Genomic DNA, 15,691 nt, shown 5'->3' with positions numbered 1-15,691 from the left:
TCAAGTTTTTTCTTATGGCCCTTAAACTGCCTGAAGCCAAAACACTACTGTTTGTGCTTTGCATTGATATATTAAGCTATTTTCAGTGTATCTGCTGTAAAAGGAAGAGGAGGTGTGCTGCTTTAGCACAAATGTCTGCACTGCTTTTCTTAATTCAGAAAAGCAATGAAGCACACACACTGTTCAAAAATACCTGTGAACAACCCCACAATGTACTCCTGTCATTTAAGGATTGTCTCTGCAAATATTAGTGTAGTATTTCCATTCAGAAGTCATCATCAAGCCATCACACTCCATAATCTTCTGTTGTTCCAATGAGAAGTCAGTAGACCTGTCGAGCTATACTGTAAAACACGAACTGGCCTTATTTCTACATTTAATGTCATCACTCATGTCGACAATTTCTGTGCTCATGGTGTTGTAGAAGAGTGGTTTTTGTTGCAGCTGCCTTCCCTAGTAACTTGGTACATATCCGAAGTGTTGGTAAAAATAAGTTTTAGTGATTGTTAAATTTTTTTGCTTCTAGCTACATTAGCAGCAGCCATGTAGATGGTTTTAAAAGTTGCTTTTGACTAATTTCTTAATGTACCGACTTCCTGTTGGGTCTGATGTGCATCCCTTTTCCTTAAGAAAATGTTCTTTTAGCTTCTCAACACATACCGGATGCTTTGTGTTCAAGCTGCTCAGTAGCTTTTATGATTTTAGCACCTCATTTAATTGGATTTGAATACATTCAATTCAGCTCAGCATCCCAGTCTGAATCCAAATTTAGTGTATTCAGGGTCATATATCCTCATCAAATGCTTCTGCTCCATTGTAACTGTTTCAATTGATAAGAGTTTTTAAAAAAAGGAAAATCTGTGACTGGTTTCCAAAGACCACTATGAAACTATGCTACACAGTGGTGATCTGTAATATTGGTGTAATTCAACCATAAGTATTGAACCTCTAGAAGATTCTGAGGAACAAGAAATGATACAGAAAGTCCCATACTAGTTGACAGGATTGATTCTGTATGTTTATTGTGCATGAAACACTGCAAGTATGAACCTGTGTTTTTGTGACTGCCATCGGTACACCGCGGTTTCAAGGCAGAAAAGACAAATGAGACCAACATGATTATTAAATGTGGAAGGAGACCACTCTACAGCCATGATGAATAGACTGTGTTCTTATGATTCAGAAAGACCAGTGGCAGGAGAATGTCCAAGTTAGGCCTGAACACTTCGGTATTTAGCAGTATTTTGTTACCTTAATAAAAGTTATAGTGGTTCAGTCTTCTCTGCCAATAAACTTTTATTATGATCTCTATTAAACCTTTTAGTTACGTAGAACATTAAGTACCAAATTAAATTTAAATTGAGTAAATGTTCCCCCTAGTTCTCTGACTAATACACGTCCTAATTATGGAGAAGTTTTTAGATATTGTCTGTCGCCACGGAGAACTCCTGATTGTCTAAAATCTGCTCTGTGCTTTCAGATTGCCGCCCAGATCTGTCGCCAGGCCGGCCTGGTGCAGAAATCCAAGGATGTGATGGACTACAGTGCTGAGAACTTTGCCATTGTCTTTGCGGCCATGGGGGTAAGCAGACAAACTGCAGCATTCAGCTTTTCAATCCGCCGGCCCAACCCCGGCGCCCCCCACCCCATCTGTGGCTTTAATCCCCCTCTTAACCCTGATGTGACACCCTGTCCCCCTTTCCTCCCGCTCTGCTTTCTGTCCTTTATTCACCAGGTGATTTAACCTTTAAGTCCCTCTTGTTACTTCTGCACCTCTGAGCATATCCCCCAGCGATGTAGACAGGTTCCTAATTCAGCAGGCCCTTTAACACTGTCAGCCTCGCAGTATCAAGTTCTCTGTTCCTTAACTGCTCCTCCCATCTTCTGTAATGCCCCGATTGTGATGACTTGACCTCCACCACACACACTCACATAAACATTTGCTTCACTTGCTAAATGTTAATCCTTCCCTCTTCCACTCCTCCAGGTTACATCTTATTGTGGCTAAAAAGCATTAATAGGGATTTATTAAAGTCACCTTGTGGATATGCATTAAAAAAGGAACATGGCATACACCGTAAAAGCAATGAATGAATTAAAGTGTGGAAAGTTGTAACACAATGCCTTCATGTTTTGTGAAACACTGCAGAGCACTCAAAACCATCAATCAGTCTGTTGGGTGGCCAGCATTTTAAAAATCAGTTAAATCTGTACACAGATTTTATGGAAAAAAAAATCCAAATATTCGACAACTTTTCCAGTGAGCGGATTTTCTGCTTTACTTCACCCACCTTGTTACATCAAATATTTTATCGATTTTCTGTAAACAATTTCACAAAAGATAAAAATCCTGTTGCATGAATGAAATTGCACATGTATCCAGCTAAGCTCTGAGTGTGCAAAAAAGAATAAATGAGGGTTTTATCGCAGGCAGCAGAATTCTCTACCTTATGATGAAACTGATGAGGAAATGTATTTAGTGATTTCCCAGAAGAAGAGGTGGTGAGTGTCATTCATACTCTGGGTGGTCATTATTTCAGGCTAAATTTAAAATCCGACAATGATTCAAGATGTGAGAGACCAGAAAACACATCTTTCAGCAAAGACAGTGCTCCCTCTGTGCACCACAATCTTTCTTTAAATGTCTAAATTAGGCCACAACCAGTTTATATATCAGACGCTGACATCCTGAAGCTGTTACTTTAACACTGGTGTCACTCCATCAGACAAAATCAAATGATTTCCTTTTTTAGCCTACATTTTTTTTAACAAGTTAACAAAGTTAATGGCATTAAAAATAACCCAAATAAGTTCTAAGGAGTTAATGGTTGTTGTGCACTCTGGTACGTACAGATCCAGATGTACTCCAGTCACTCACTTTTGTTGCAGTCCAGCTACAATAACATACTTTTCTTGTTTTCAGAACATCTCCTAATCATCAGTATTAACTAAGCCAGGAGTAATGTTCCTTATATAGTGTCTTTACAGGGCTTATGATTAATGAAGATTTAGTCAAAATGGCTCAAGAACTTTTGTCCATTGTGTCTTAGGTCAACATGGAAACTGCCCGCTTCTTCAAGTCTGACTTTGAGGAAAATGGCTCCATGGACAACGTCTGCCTCTTCCTGAACCTGGCCAACGACCCCACGTAAGATTCATTCAGAAAAGATCTCAACAAGTGGTAACTGTAACTGTATCTGCTGTTCCAAACTTTTGGATGATTCACATAGTTTTTGAGTCAAAATAACATTTTATGCAGGCTGTGTATTTTTAACTGATGACTAAAGTGACTAACAACTAGGAAAGAGCTAGCATCTGTAGTTATGTTAACACACATCTCCATTTTTTTCTGCACTATAAGATGACTTTTTTTCTTTTTGTGACCAATCAGCATTGAGCGTATCATTACTCCCCGCCTGGCACTGACTACAGCAGAGTACCTGGCCTACCAGTGTGAGAAGCACGTGCTGGTCATCCTCACTGACATGAGCTCCTACGCTGAGGCTCTGAGAGAGGTGCGACTACCAGCTCATCTGTCTAAGACATGTTGGTTTTACTGCTCAATTTCACATGCACCATCTTAACATCCCTCATGTTTTTGGCTAGAAAAGGCTGAGTTTATAAAGAGCAAGTCCACCTGATCCTGGTTTGTATACTACTGGTCCAGTTAACACAAAGCATGTTGGTGTAATGCACTGCCCCATTAGAAAAAGCCATATTTGACACTGAGAAAGTCCGTCTTTGCTATGAACAACAATTTGACTTGGGTGGGTGATTAAACAAAATTGCAATATTGCCCCATGACCTTCATCAGTAACAATAAGAAAATTGTTTTAATAGTTTCACATGTATTAGATGCAAACCACCATGAAAGCACAAAACAAAAACATTCCTTTGGCTGAACAAACCCCAAGTGAGCTCCCTCCCTGGTTCATAACAGCCTATCATATCCCTTCATAATGGAGCTCCTTCGCCCTCTGTCACTCTGCCAGTGGCAGCCCTGCAGGTCTCCAAAGGCACTACCTGGGCCTTTTGTCGCCCAGTCTGCACCCACAGACCTCCTCTGCTGGAGGCGGTGGTTGGGAGAGACTGTTGGTTGCCTTTGAGACAGACTTGGCAGTTTAAGAACATCCACAACCCCGTGCCCCCCACCACATCCACCTCAGCAATGCATTCCTGGCATCTTACTCCGAGGCCTAATGGACTTGACATTGGGTTGTGTGTAAAGCTGGTGCAGGGTCCCCATCTGGTTATACCTGGTCCAAGGCTGCCAGTCTCAGTCTTAACGTCTGTGCAGTGTGGGTGCCCCCACGGCGCCTTAGGATTTTACCAGCTTTCTTTATTTAATGTGTATCAAGGTGAGAGCATTCCACATTTTTGTTTTAGGTTGTTGAGATAACATTAAGAACATAACCAGTTTACCTTACAAGTAGACTTAAGTGGTTCAAAGTAAGATGGCTCAAATCCAATTAAACCTTATCTCTCCTGGTCTTTATTAAAATAGGCCATTATCAATTATCAACCATTATTGAGATCAGCTTAAAATAAACATTTTATGTGATACATTTTTCAGCTATGTTGCTCAGTTCTACTTTCACTACTGAGGCAGTTCTGATGTTATGTTTCCCAATATCCCAGTACTACTGAATGAACAATGTTCTGCTCAAACCTGAGGTCCAGACATATTTCTAACAGTTAAACAATGGCTGCAGGTTGATTTAGTTTTAAAAGCCATCATGCCATCTAAATGCTGCTTCAGTGGCAAGATGCAGCTCAACTAAATCCGATCTTTGGAACGTAGGAGTTTCTATGGCGATTGCCAATAATCTTTTCAATTTGACTGATGACCTACAAGTAAATCAGAATTGCAGTATTTTTCATGTTACTCATAAGCATTTCATGTGTTTATAAATGTTTCAAAATCTAAAGGTTTATGACAGATTGTGAGGTTTCACACTTTTGGACCCCACTAAATGTTACCTGCCTTACTGTGACTGTTGATATTTTAAAGTAATCACAATTACCACGTGGTTTTAATAGGCTATAGTACATACTGACTCCTCTCTGAACACATAAGCTACAGTACAAGTACCAAACTATGCAGCAGTGTGTCAATATAACACACCAGTGTAAAATGTCTGTGGCATTAGTGCAAAGGTGATGGAGTCAGTAAAGACATGAGCTCCGTGCTGAAAGGGAGGATAATGTGTCCTTCATTCCTCTAGGAAATACCTTAACTTCATTATTGTCTGCTTGGCTTTAAAAGGAAATTGTCCTCCCCCCTCCCACCCACTGCCCTCCTTTCTCCTTGTGGCGAGGAGCCAGGCCCTCTCCACTCTCTCTTTTGTGTCTCTGTAATAATCCTTTTATGTTGTACAGTTTGCTGTCTCAATATGCTGGCTGCACAATGCAGGTTTTTAAATGGTGCATGTGTATTTTTTTTCTTCTTGAATCTGCTGTCCATAACCTTGGCACATGTACGGCTTCACCAATAGTCAGCTAAGATTCGGGCAACTTGATGGGTAATTCAGCCCATACAAAGACTCAGGACATTAACATTTAACTTCTGTCCCCATTCACACACGCGAAGGTTGAATTTTGCATTGAATCTGCTGTTCACAAGTGTGTAGAATGCCTGTCAACCTTTGAATCCAAGGATGCATTTTCTCTCCTGCTTGCCCCTGACTTCACTTGACTTGTGGAACAAGGATTTGCTTTTGGTCATTTTTTTAGAGGGTCTGAAAACAGATTGGCAACATTTCCAACCAGCTGTTTGCCTCCTCTGAAGAATAGTGAAGGCAGTAGCATCACTTGACTAAGTAAAGGTTTTTAAAAGATTTTTTTTGTGTGTGTTTACGAGGAAGTGTACAGCAAAAGGCACAGTTTAATTCAGTTTCATTCCATTCATTATATATTGCTGAATCAACATAAGTCATAGGTCGCTCTACAAGACCTTACAGTATTTAAAAGGGAAATGCAACAATTTCCCCCTGAGCGGCACTTTACAATAGCTGTAAGGAAAAAGTTGCTTTTAGACGGAAGGAACTTCAAACAGAACCAAACTCAAGGTAGAGGACTATCTGTACCAGCTGGGGTGACATCAGGTGTCACTTAAGATAAATTTATTTCTTAAAGTGAATCATTTTTCATCCTGAAACTCTTTTGAGCCCAACCGTCTGTTGGAAAAGATCTAGACTTCAGGGAGATAAAGGAACACTCATCATTATTTTTGTCAAACAAAAGATAAATGAGTGAAATGTGTCACTTGTGGGGCTAACACATAGACACCTCTTAGATACTGCTGTTCTAGCACACCACCGATAAACTCCAACATTACGTTGATTTGACCTCCAAACCTCCAAGAGCCCATTCTGATCAAGCATCAACAGGATGCGGTGGAACTAGTTTGATTCCCAGACGCCCCACTACACAACCCAGAGTACCCAAAGGATCCACTGCCAATGTCGTGGTGCCAGACCCCATAGGACACCCTGAGAGGTCCTCTTGTCCAGGCACAATGGTTCAGAGCATTTTTGACCACATAAGAGGGAAAAACACAAAGTTAGGCAAGTGGTCATAATGTTTTGCCTGATCGCTATATACGTAATAGACACTTACAGGGTGAAAGTATTGAAAGCTGTCCTGTGGCTGACTAAATGTAATTATGCAGTAAGTCTACCATACATCATATATTGCTTAAAACGTGAGGCTAAAAAGGTAGCATCTTTGCCAGTTGTTCCATGTAGAAGATAAAAAAGTTATTTTATTGCAATGTAGAATCCCAGTTCAGTACATTCATGACAAAGTAGCATTTTTTGTGATTTTAAAACTGCAGGGTTTTACCTTTACAGGAGGAAGGATTTCTAGAATGAGGAAGAGGCACTGTTAAATGCATTCAATATTTTTTGTCCTGTATTTCTGATTTTGTCTGACTTGTTTGACTCGATACAAAATTGGATACCAAAAACATCAATGAAATAATTGTCTTTTAACACAAACTAAAATAATTGAATAAACATAAAAAGAATGCTAGACAGCCTATGCCATGGTACGTACATGCAATGTTTTACAGACTGGTAAAAACAATGGTCTGCTAACTTTATGAGCATCACCTTAAATGAGATATTGTAAGCCTTTGTGACAATTATGTATGGGCATTGCTACAATGATGCAGCTGCTACATTTTGCTGTCTGTAACAGTAACATTTTGTGATTCTAACATTATGGCGTCATGTGGTTAGTATAAAGTAACAACTGAGACCCTTGTTTTGTATCCTGCTAAAAGATCTGGATGTCTGTCTTTGAGCTGGTTGGATCTGAGGTGTTTCCTTTTTGTCTAAAATACTCTGACAGAATTCCTTCTATGTGAAATATCTTCTCATGCGACATTCAACAAATCACAGCAGACCTGTTGTTGCATCTGTAATGTATCTCCACTAGGCATGGCCCCTACAGTATCTTAGGGACCGTAGATAAACAAGCGTTGTTGTGTTGTCAGAATTTTGGCATCAACCTGGTACCAAAGTGACAGTTCTCATGACACACCACCCCCCATACCCCACACCCCTTCCCTCTTTGGACTCTTTGTATACCAAGTATCACTCCTACAAGAGTCCCACACACACTGCTTTGTCATGTTGCTAAGCTGTATTGGACATTTGCTGGAAGAATTTAGCAAGCCGTCAGTGTTCACTAACACTTCCGTTTAACTCTATGCAGCTTTTTAGCCTCCTTTTGCAGTGGCTTGTTTGTTTGTTTTTTCACCATCCTCATTTTGAGAAGCTGTTTTAAAGGGGTGGGTATTAAACTTGGAGGTGATGAAGTCCTCCCTGATGTTTTCAGCTTGTTCTGCCGCTCTCAAGTAACCCAAAGTTTTTAATGCAACTTTAGCGTCTTCATAAACTAAATGAAAATGAGAGGAAAAAAAAAAGGAAATTCATGTTCACAGTATGATGTCCTGCGGCTCACTTTTCCTACGACTCATCGTCCGCCACTCCACCCCTCACCTTTAGGTCTCTGCTGCACGAGAAGAAGTGCCCGGTCGCCGAGGCTTTCCTGGCTACATGTACACTGATCTGGCCACCATCTACGAACGTGCTGGTCGAGTGGAGGGCAGAAACGGCTCCATCACCCAGATCCCCATCCTCACCATGCCCAACGATGGTGAGAGCAGCTGCAAAACACCCAACAGCTTTCTGTCCTTAAGTCTGACGAAATGACATCTTCACAACTCAAAACCTTGTCGGGGATGCATAGTAGTTGTTTTTCTACTTGTGTATAACTGTTGGATATTGATGTGTTAATACGCAAGTAATTGTTTGAATTACTGGATTAGGTATCTGAAACATAATGAGGAGACATTATTGATGCCCGCAGTTACCATAGTGACACGTATGAAGAGCCTACTCCTATCTAGTTGAACAGGAGTCCCCCATCACAGCATCACAGGGAGGTGATTGTGTCGGCTTTTAATAAACACTGCTGGTGTTCCTAAGGGCTCTTGGGCTCTTGATTTAGAGTAAAGGTCTATAAATGGGAAGTTATCAGACATTCTCTCTGCTTGTGTCCTATGTGTGACATTGTTTTAGTGCGTAAAAGTCAGTGAGTGATTTGAATAGCATTTCCATTTGAACCCAAAAAAAGCCTTACTTCTAGGGTTTATGTTAGTCATAGTGTACTGTGTACATGTAACAGATACTGCAGATTATAATTTTGAAGATAAACTGTAATAAAATACATTTTTGCATTCAACAGACATCACTCATCCAATTCCTGATCTGACTGGATACATCACAGAGGGGCAGGTCTACGTTGACAGGCAGCTGCACAACAGACAGGTATCCATCAGTCTTTTTTTAAAGTCACTTGCTTGAAAGGTGGACTCTGATTCTGGAGAAACAATTTTGATATTTAGCTATATATCATGTTCAGATAGTTAGCATGTGTCAGATCTCTCTTTCAGTGTGTCATGTGCAAGAGTACAAATGTGTATCGGACGCACCTGAATAGCATAGCCGCGTGTCCACTAGATGCAATTTTCCCGCACGGCAACGCACCGCATCTGAAAATCACACAAATGGGGGGCGGTCACTAGCAGACCACAACATTCTCACATGACCGCACTCGAGCAACAGCGGTTTCAGCTTGACGGTCTGGCAGGCATGTTGCATAAACACAGCGACTCGGCCCCGAACTTTCTCTTTTATTTCAAAAACACTTAAGCAAAAAGTATTTCTGAAAGCATGTGAGGCGAGAAATAAGGTGTGCAGCAGCTGAATCTGTCCTCCTTTTAGGTCAGCGGTGGCTAGTTTAGATGTTTGAGGACAGTTTGACGATGCGTGGGATCTCCACACGCTGCATCGAATTTGCATAAAGTAGAAGTCCAGTATACTTTATGCAAATGAGCTGCGGCCCACTCCAGGTAAACACACCGGATCGCAGCTGGAAACACACCGCATGTGACATGCTGGGCCAGTTGTGGTGTGTTTCCAGCTGCAATCTGGTGTGTTTAAAACTGTCCTCAAACATCTAAACTAGCTGTCGCTGACCTAAAAGGAGGACAGATTCAGCTGCTGCACAAGTTATTTATCGTCTCAAATGCTTTCAGAAATACTTTTCACTGAAGTGCTTTCAAAATAAAAGAGAAAGTTTGCAGTAAAGCATGAAACATTTGCCATTTTTCTCCTCATACTTTCTACATTCCATGAATGAAGGTCCTCTTTATCTGCAGCAGTTTATAGGCGCCTGACTAACAGCTAACACTGTCAGTTGTTCTGCCTCAACAAACTGATTCCTGTCATTAACAAATCTGCTTTTCTTTCCATGACTTTCTTGAAATTTGGTAAATTGTAATAGTGTAGTCTAATGCAATCCAATACAGAAAGACAGCTCTGCAATGAATTCTGCTTTTATAAAGTTCACTCATTTTCAGTTTTTGTGGACAATATTATAAAGACGACAGTTTAACTTTGTGTATTATTGAGCTTATAGTGGGTAGTGCTTGTCCACCCAATTAACATACACAAGGAAAATGCAACAGTTCATGAAAGTGATCAAATGATGTAAAAGAAGCTTTATTTAATTTAAAATAACTGTTAGTTTATCACGTTCCAAGTAGTTTGTCCAACACTGCTCTTGCTCATACTAGTGGAGTCTGAAAAGAAGCTGTAGGGAGATACTGTCTTATCAGTCCACAGATTTATGACAAGGTAAATATCTAAGCAGGCCTTAGACAGTTCGCTTCAGATAGATTTATTTTTTTAAATAAACAATTCATGCAATCACACAGTCTTCTACTTTGCCTTTCAGATCTACCCACCTATCAATGTGTTACCCTCACTGTCCCGTCTGATGAAGTCTGCCATTGGTGAGGGGATGACCAGGAAGGACCATGCTGATGTGTCCAACCAGCTGGTAAGAATATCTTACCAATTGCAGCAAAACAATACCATAACTATCCTGACCATATTGTCTGACTAAAGGTATATGTCGAGGGAAGTGATGCTTGATGACCTTCTGTTATCATTAGTAATGTGAATATGTCCCTTTGTCTCCAGTATGCTTGTTATGCCATTGGTAAGGATGTCCAGGCCATGAAAGCTGTGGTGGGAGAAGAAGCCCTCACCTCTGACGACCTGCTCTACCTTGAGTTCCTCCAGAAGTTTGAGAAAAACTTCATTGCTCAAGGTAAGAAGAACTGAAAAAGAACAGGCCGCATGCTATTTTATGTACTGGATTTAAGGGTTGTATGTCTACACGAGGGGTTAAATTGAGATTTGTAATGTGGGAGTCTTTGTGGTTTCGTGGTGGCCAAGGGTGCATAAAAGGTTTACATTTTAAGGCACAAAGAAATTCAGCGTTAATATAGTATTTTAAATGCAAAAATCAGAATTTAAAATAAGAAGCACTGTCTAGACATTAAAGACCCTTTATGCAGACCAGCTAAAGAGGTACAGCACTGAGTTTGAGTGGGAAAGGTTCACTAATAAAGTGCCATAATACAACAAGATAATCCCAAATAAACAACTCTAAATAACTACCTAAAAACTGATCACTGTGTACATGACAACATCTTTAACTAATATAAAGTAAATGTTGAAAATTACTGCTTAATGATAATTTATGCAACTTGATATCTACTTATTGTTTATATTTATTTTTTAGATTTAGTTGTGGGAAGAATCCACACACACAGTAATGACACTACTGTAAATGTCATGTTGTGACCGAAAAAAGCTGTAGTTTATACAGCTCAGAATTCAGCAGTAACATGACAGCATGACAGCTGTTATGGTGCTCAGGACTCAACCTGAGGATGGCTGCTGTATAAAAAGGGATTTAAGTACAGCTTATGGAATGTGACTCTGTGTGTTAGCTTACTTGGCTGACATGATGTGTTATACGAGTACTCAGTAATATTTTCCATTAAATCCTGATCGATCCTGCCTCGCTGTTATTGATGGATAATTAATGAAGTTATTGCTGTTGTGCTGTGATGGAATGCCCACTTTTTTCCATTGTGTTAAGACAATTCTTGGTCTTCATAGTTCAAATATTCACTAAAATACATTATCTTTAGGTTAAATAGGTACGGTCTAAATGCAATCGCAGCTGTAAAAAGTCGCAACTTACAAAGATCTGATGTTTCACTGGGCTTCTAAGTGTTCCCATCGCTCGTGCTTTTGATGTGAGACACCCTCTTTCAAGCTCTGCCTCATGCTCTTATGCTGCCTAAACAAATCTTGCACCAAATAAGAGGAACTCTTAAAACGTGTTCATCATGAAAATCGGTCCCTAATTAATCTTCATCTCCTTCATGAAAAAAATCTAAATTAGACCGGTCTTCTTGGCACACTGGACAAAGTCTAAGCGCCAGACATTTTCCACATTTCAGTACCAGCGTTTTGATCCATTAACATCAGAGCGCACAAAAGACAGTTTGCGAGCCTCTGGTTGCTGAAAACACAAACTACTTTGTGAGTTTTCCCTCACTCACTTTGCCCTACAATTTCACTTCTATTACAAACTGAAATAGTCATAAAAATCTGACTTCGCTGTGATGAAGACTCATTTATAATAAATGTAATTCTGCTTTTCACAAAACATTAACAAGAAGTGAAGCTTCGTCTGTTGCTGCCACTTGTTTGGGGGAGTCTTTCCTCTGACATTATTAAATACAAATGCTATAAATGAACTCCAGAGACCGCTGTAAGCATTTTTGACCATGGAACAGCAATAATTTTGATAATTGCATGCATTTATAAATGATCTCCAGTACGGAGACAGGTTTGATCAGGATCAAACAGTTTTTCAGCTGCAAGTAAAAATTTGATAGATAGTGGCCGTCCTCAGGTTGAGTCTTAAACTCCATCACAGACGTCTTGATATTTTTATGTTACTGTCAAAGTCTGATCTATTTATTAAGTACAAATATTTTTCTATCATGTCATTTTTAATTTTCAGCCTCACAGCAGGACATTGGCAGTAGTGACATTATTGTGTGTGTGGATAAATTCTAAAATAAATATAAGACATGACTTCTCTCATCATTAAAGCAATGGTAACATCATCATCATACATAGAGGGAATTTTCAGCATTTAGAAAATCGTATATATAAACTAAACTATTACCTATTTAGACATTTTGCAAAGTTTTCTCTGTGGTGGGCATGTCTGTTTCAGTACAACTTCTACTGGAAACAAAACTGGGTCCACAGCAGGAACAAACCAGACCTCAAATCATAGATTAAGAAATTAATTTGGGAATTAAGGTGCTAAAAGATCTTTGTTGGGTTTAATTTCACCCACTTAAAGTGATTTTGTGAGACTACTGCAAACTAGTATCAGGACATTAGCACCACAGCGTTTGCAAGGACTGAAGATGCATTTTAGTTGATTTTAATAAGCTGCTGTTAAATGTGTGTCAGGTATGGGGCTGGTGTTGGGGTGTGATTAGCTTAGCTTCTACAGATTGGAAGTGGTACCAACTTTTAAAGCTCATTCATTAACCTGTATTTCTGTAAATTACAGGTGCCATGTCAACTTTTAGCCAGAATATGAAGTTCATTTAAACGACTTTAAATTTAAGGTGTTATAGCAGGAAACCTAGGAAGACACCCACTAAGTGTGAATCGGAGTAGAGCGGTTATCAAGAAAAGTGAAGGATCAGGCAGACCCATACACGGATTCCTTCATTTATTAATGAGGTATCTGTTAAGGGTTTTTTTTTAGGACTTGAATCCCACACTCTTTCTGTAAGATGGAAGTGTATATAAGTAATGAAATATGAATTACAGATCTCCCAAAGCTGCTTCATTTTTAAATACTTGACAAAGTACTTGCTAAAACAGAACTACATTAAACAGTGTGTGGTTGGGTGTGTCAGTTATACTACACTAAACCTGCTATGAACGTTTTAAAAAGCAGAAAAGATGCAGCAGAGATTCATTTAACTCCAGCTCGACTCATTTCCTAAATTTCTTCGCGCCTCGTTCCAACTTTATTACTCCGCCAACGAATGCGGTGGAGTGGTGGGATGATTGGTGTACGTTTGTCCGTCTGTTTGTCTGTTAGCAACATTATTCACAAACGGACTAACGGATTTGGATGAAATTTTCAGGGAAGTTCAGAAATGACACAAGGACGAAGTGATGAGATTTTGGCAGTGATGTGGCTTATAGTCTGGATCCATGGATTTGTTAAAGATTTTTGCATCATTGCGAGATAGCAGCACAGTGTCACTGTAACTATGACAACAAGTGAACACGACGTCAGCTGCCTGCTGATGATCACATGATCGTGATCCTGCTACAAATCCACCACTGCGGACTTACTGGGACTTATCTGTCGAAAACAATACAATGAACACTTGATCAAACTGTGGATGTATTTGTGAGTCCCATTAATTCCCACTGCCTGTTAAATTTTTAGGTCACATGATTCGGTTTCCATGCATAACGTCCACATGCATAACACGCCTGTGCTCAGCGTAATGTCATTTTGTTTGTTTGTACATCTATGTTAAACGGCCACATTCTATAATGCTGTGATTTCTTTCAAGATTTCAGCCGTCGGAAATGACACAACGACTGAAGACTGTGCTCTCTGAGTGCTTTTCTTGTTCACGGTGTGATGTACAGCAGACAATATGGGATGTTTGGATGCTAACCAGCACCACTGTTGCCTCTCTTTCTCCCTCAGGCCCATACGACAACAGGACGGTATATGAAACCTTGGATATCGGCTGGCAGCTGCTGCGAATCTTCCCCAAGGAGATGCTCAAGAGGATTCCTCAGAGCACACTGGCTGAGTTTTATCCCAGGGAGTCTGCTGCTCGTCACTGAGGCACTTTTAGGATGCTCTGATTGTTGCCCGCCACCCTCCCATTCCCCCTTTATTCCTTCCTTTCACCTCAACCTGCAGCCCTTGCACTTGCAGCGGCTCGGAGACCAGTGTTATCGAGTCTTCAGCCATCCCGACCCTCATGTCTTCTTTCTCCACTGTTATTACCTCCAGTTTGTCTCCTTTCCATGAATCAACCAAGCCCTACACCACCACCCCACTTCTCCCCTACCCTGAATGAGAACAGGGCAGTAATCTCTCTTGTGTAGATGTACTGTAGTGTATTTGTGCCCAGACGTCGTGTATGGAAAGTGTCTGTGATTGTAATATCTACCCTTGATTGCAACAAAGCAAACATATCGTTAAAATTTTAGATCAGTCCTTATTTATTGGGTTGTTTTACTGCTGGATCTCCCTCTTTTTCTTCTTCTTCTTTTTTAAAAAAAAAAAAATACTATGTAGTATCCCCCCCATTAAAACAAGACGCTTTCCACTGAAGAAAGATTTATATGAATAGAGGGTTGTCAAAATACCAAATACTCTAAATACAATAGCTCTGCAGTCAGCGCTAGTTCAGTAAAGCTTAGTAGGTTTCGACTTTTATTGAGATTGTCAGAGATATTGACTCTACTTAATTATTTCCTGAACTAAAAGATACAAACTTACAGCTTCATACACATCACTATTATGGTATTTGCTGAGGGTTTGTTGTCAAATGTTCTCTTATCTTTATCACTGGCTTGGTATTGTTTATTAACAGGCTGTATGTTTTTCAGGGGTTTCACATTTTCTCATGACAAAACAAAAGCATCCTCGGTAGACACACAAACCTGAGCTACAAGCAGAGATCAGAAGTTTACTGAATGTTTTTCCCAATACATTGAATCTATCTTCTCTCTTTGAGGCCCTCTTGCCTCCTCTCCCTGCTCACAACACAGTGGACGTTTACATTATTTGTGTTTTGTCGTTTGATTTGTGTTATGAAAAGACAACTATATAAGAGTATATTATACATTCCCATCTGTCTGAAGAAACTAATTGTTTGTGTTGCAACCAGAATGGTTTTGTGAGTATGTGTTCATGAATTAATAAATTATATGAGAAAGACCTGCTGTTCTGCTTTTAATTCCAACTTTCATTTTGTCTGTGAAATTTAGCATGGCAGATTTTATTTCTTTATTTGTTAAAAATGTTTCTGTAAATTGATTTTGTAATCAATGCACAGTGAATCGGTGGTTATCACAGTCGCTTTGCAGCTAGAAGATCTCCAACTTGCATCCCAGCCAGGGCCTAGGATCTTTCTGCATAGAGTTTGCATGTTCTCCTTGTTCATGCGTGGGTTTTCTCCAAG

The 15,691-nt window shown here is 39.9% G+C and overlaps 1 protein-coding gene across 1 annotated transcript in view; it reads left to right on the top strand.

Moving 5' to 3' along the window:
* atp6v1ba (ATPase, H+ transporting, lysosomal, V1 subunit B, member a) overlaps positions 1-15,447 on the top strand; it is a 42,062-nt gene extending 26,615 nt beyond the window's left edge. Inside the window, exons 7-14 of the mRNA XM_022194336.2 lie at positions 1,481-1,582; positions 3,051-3,148; positions 3,392-3,515; positions 8,013-8,163; positions 8,755-8,837; positions 10,309-10,413; positions 10,557-10,686; positions 14,200-15,447. Of these exons, the coding sequence (XP_022050028.1) occupies positions 1,481-1,582; positions 3,051-3,148; positions 3,392-3,515; positions 8,013-8,163; positions 8,755-8,837; positions 10,309-10,413; positions 10,557-10,686; positions 14,200-14,342 (936 nt within the window). The 3' untranslated portion in view covers positions 14,343-15,447. The remainder of the gene's footprint in view (positions 1-1,480; positions 1,583-3,050; positions 3,149-3,391; positions 3,516-8,012; positions 8,164-8,754; positions 8,838-10,308; positions 10,414-10,556; positions 10,687-14,199) is intronic.
* The last annotated feature ends 244 nt before the right edge of the window (positions 15,448-15,691 follow it).

The sequence above is a fragment of the Acanthochromis polyacanthus genome, chromosome 15, assembly GCF_021347895.1.
Source record: "Acanthochromis polyacanthus isolate Apoly-LR-REF ecotype Palm Island chromosome 15, KAUST_Apoly_ChrSc, whole genome shotgun sequence".
Classification (NCBI taxonomy): Eukaryota; Metazoa; Chordata; class Actinopteri; family Pomacentridae; genus Acanthochromis; species Acanthochromis polyacanthus.
Note: the sequence above shows the minus strand (reverse complement) of the source record. Positions and strands in the feature narration are given on the sequence as shown.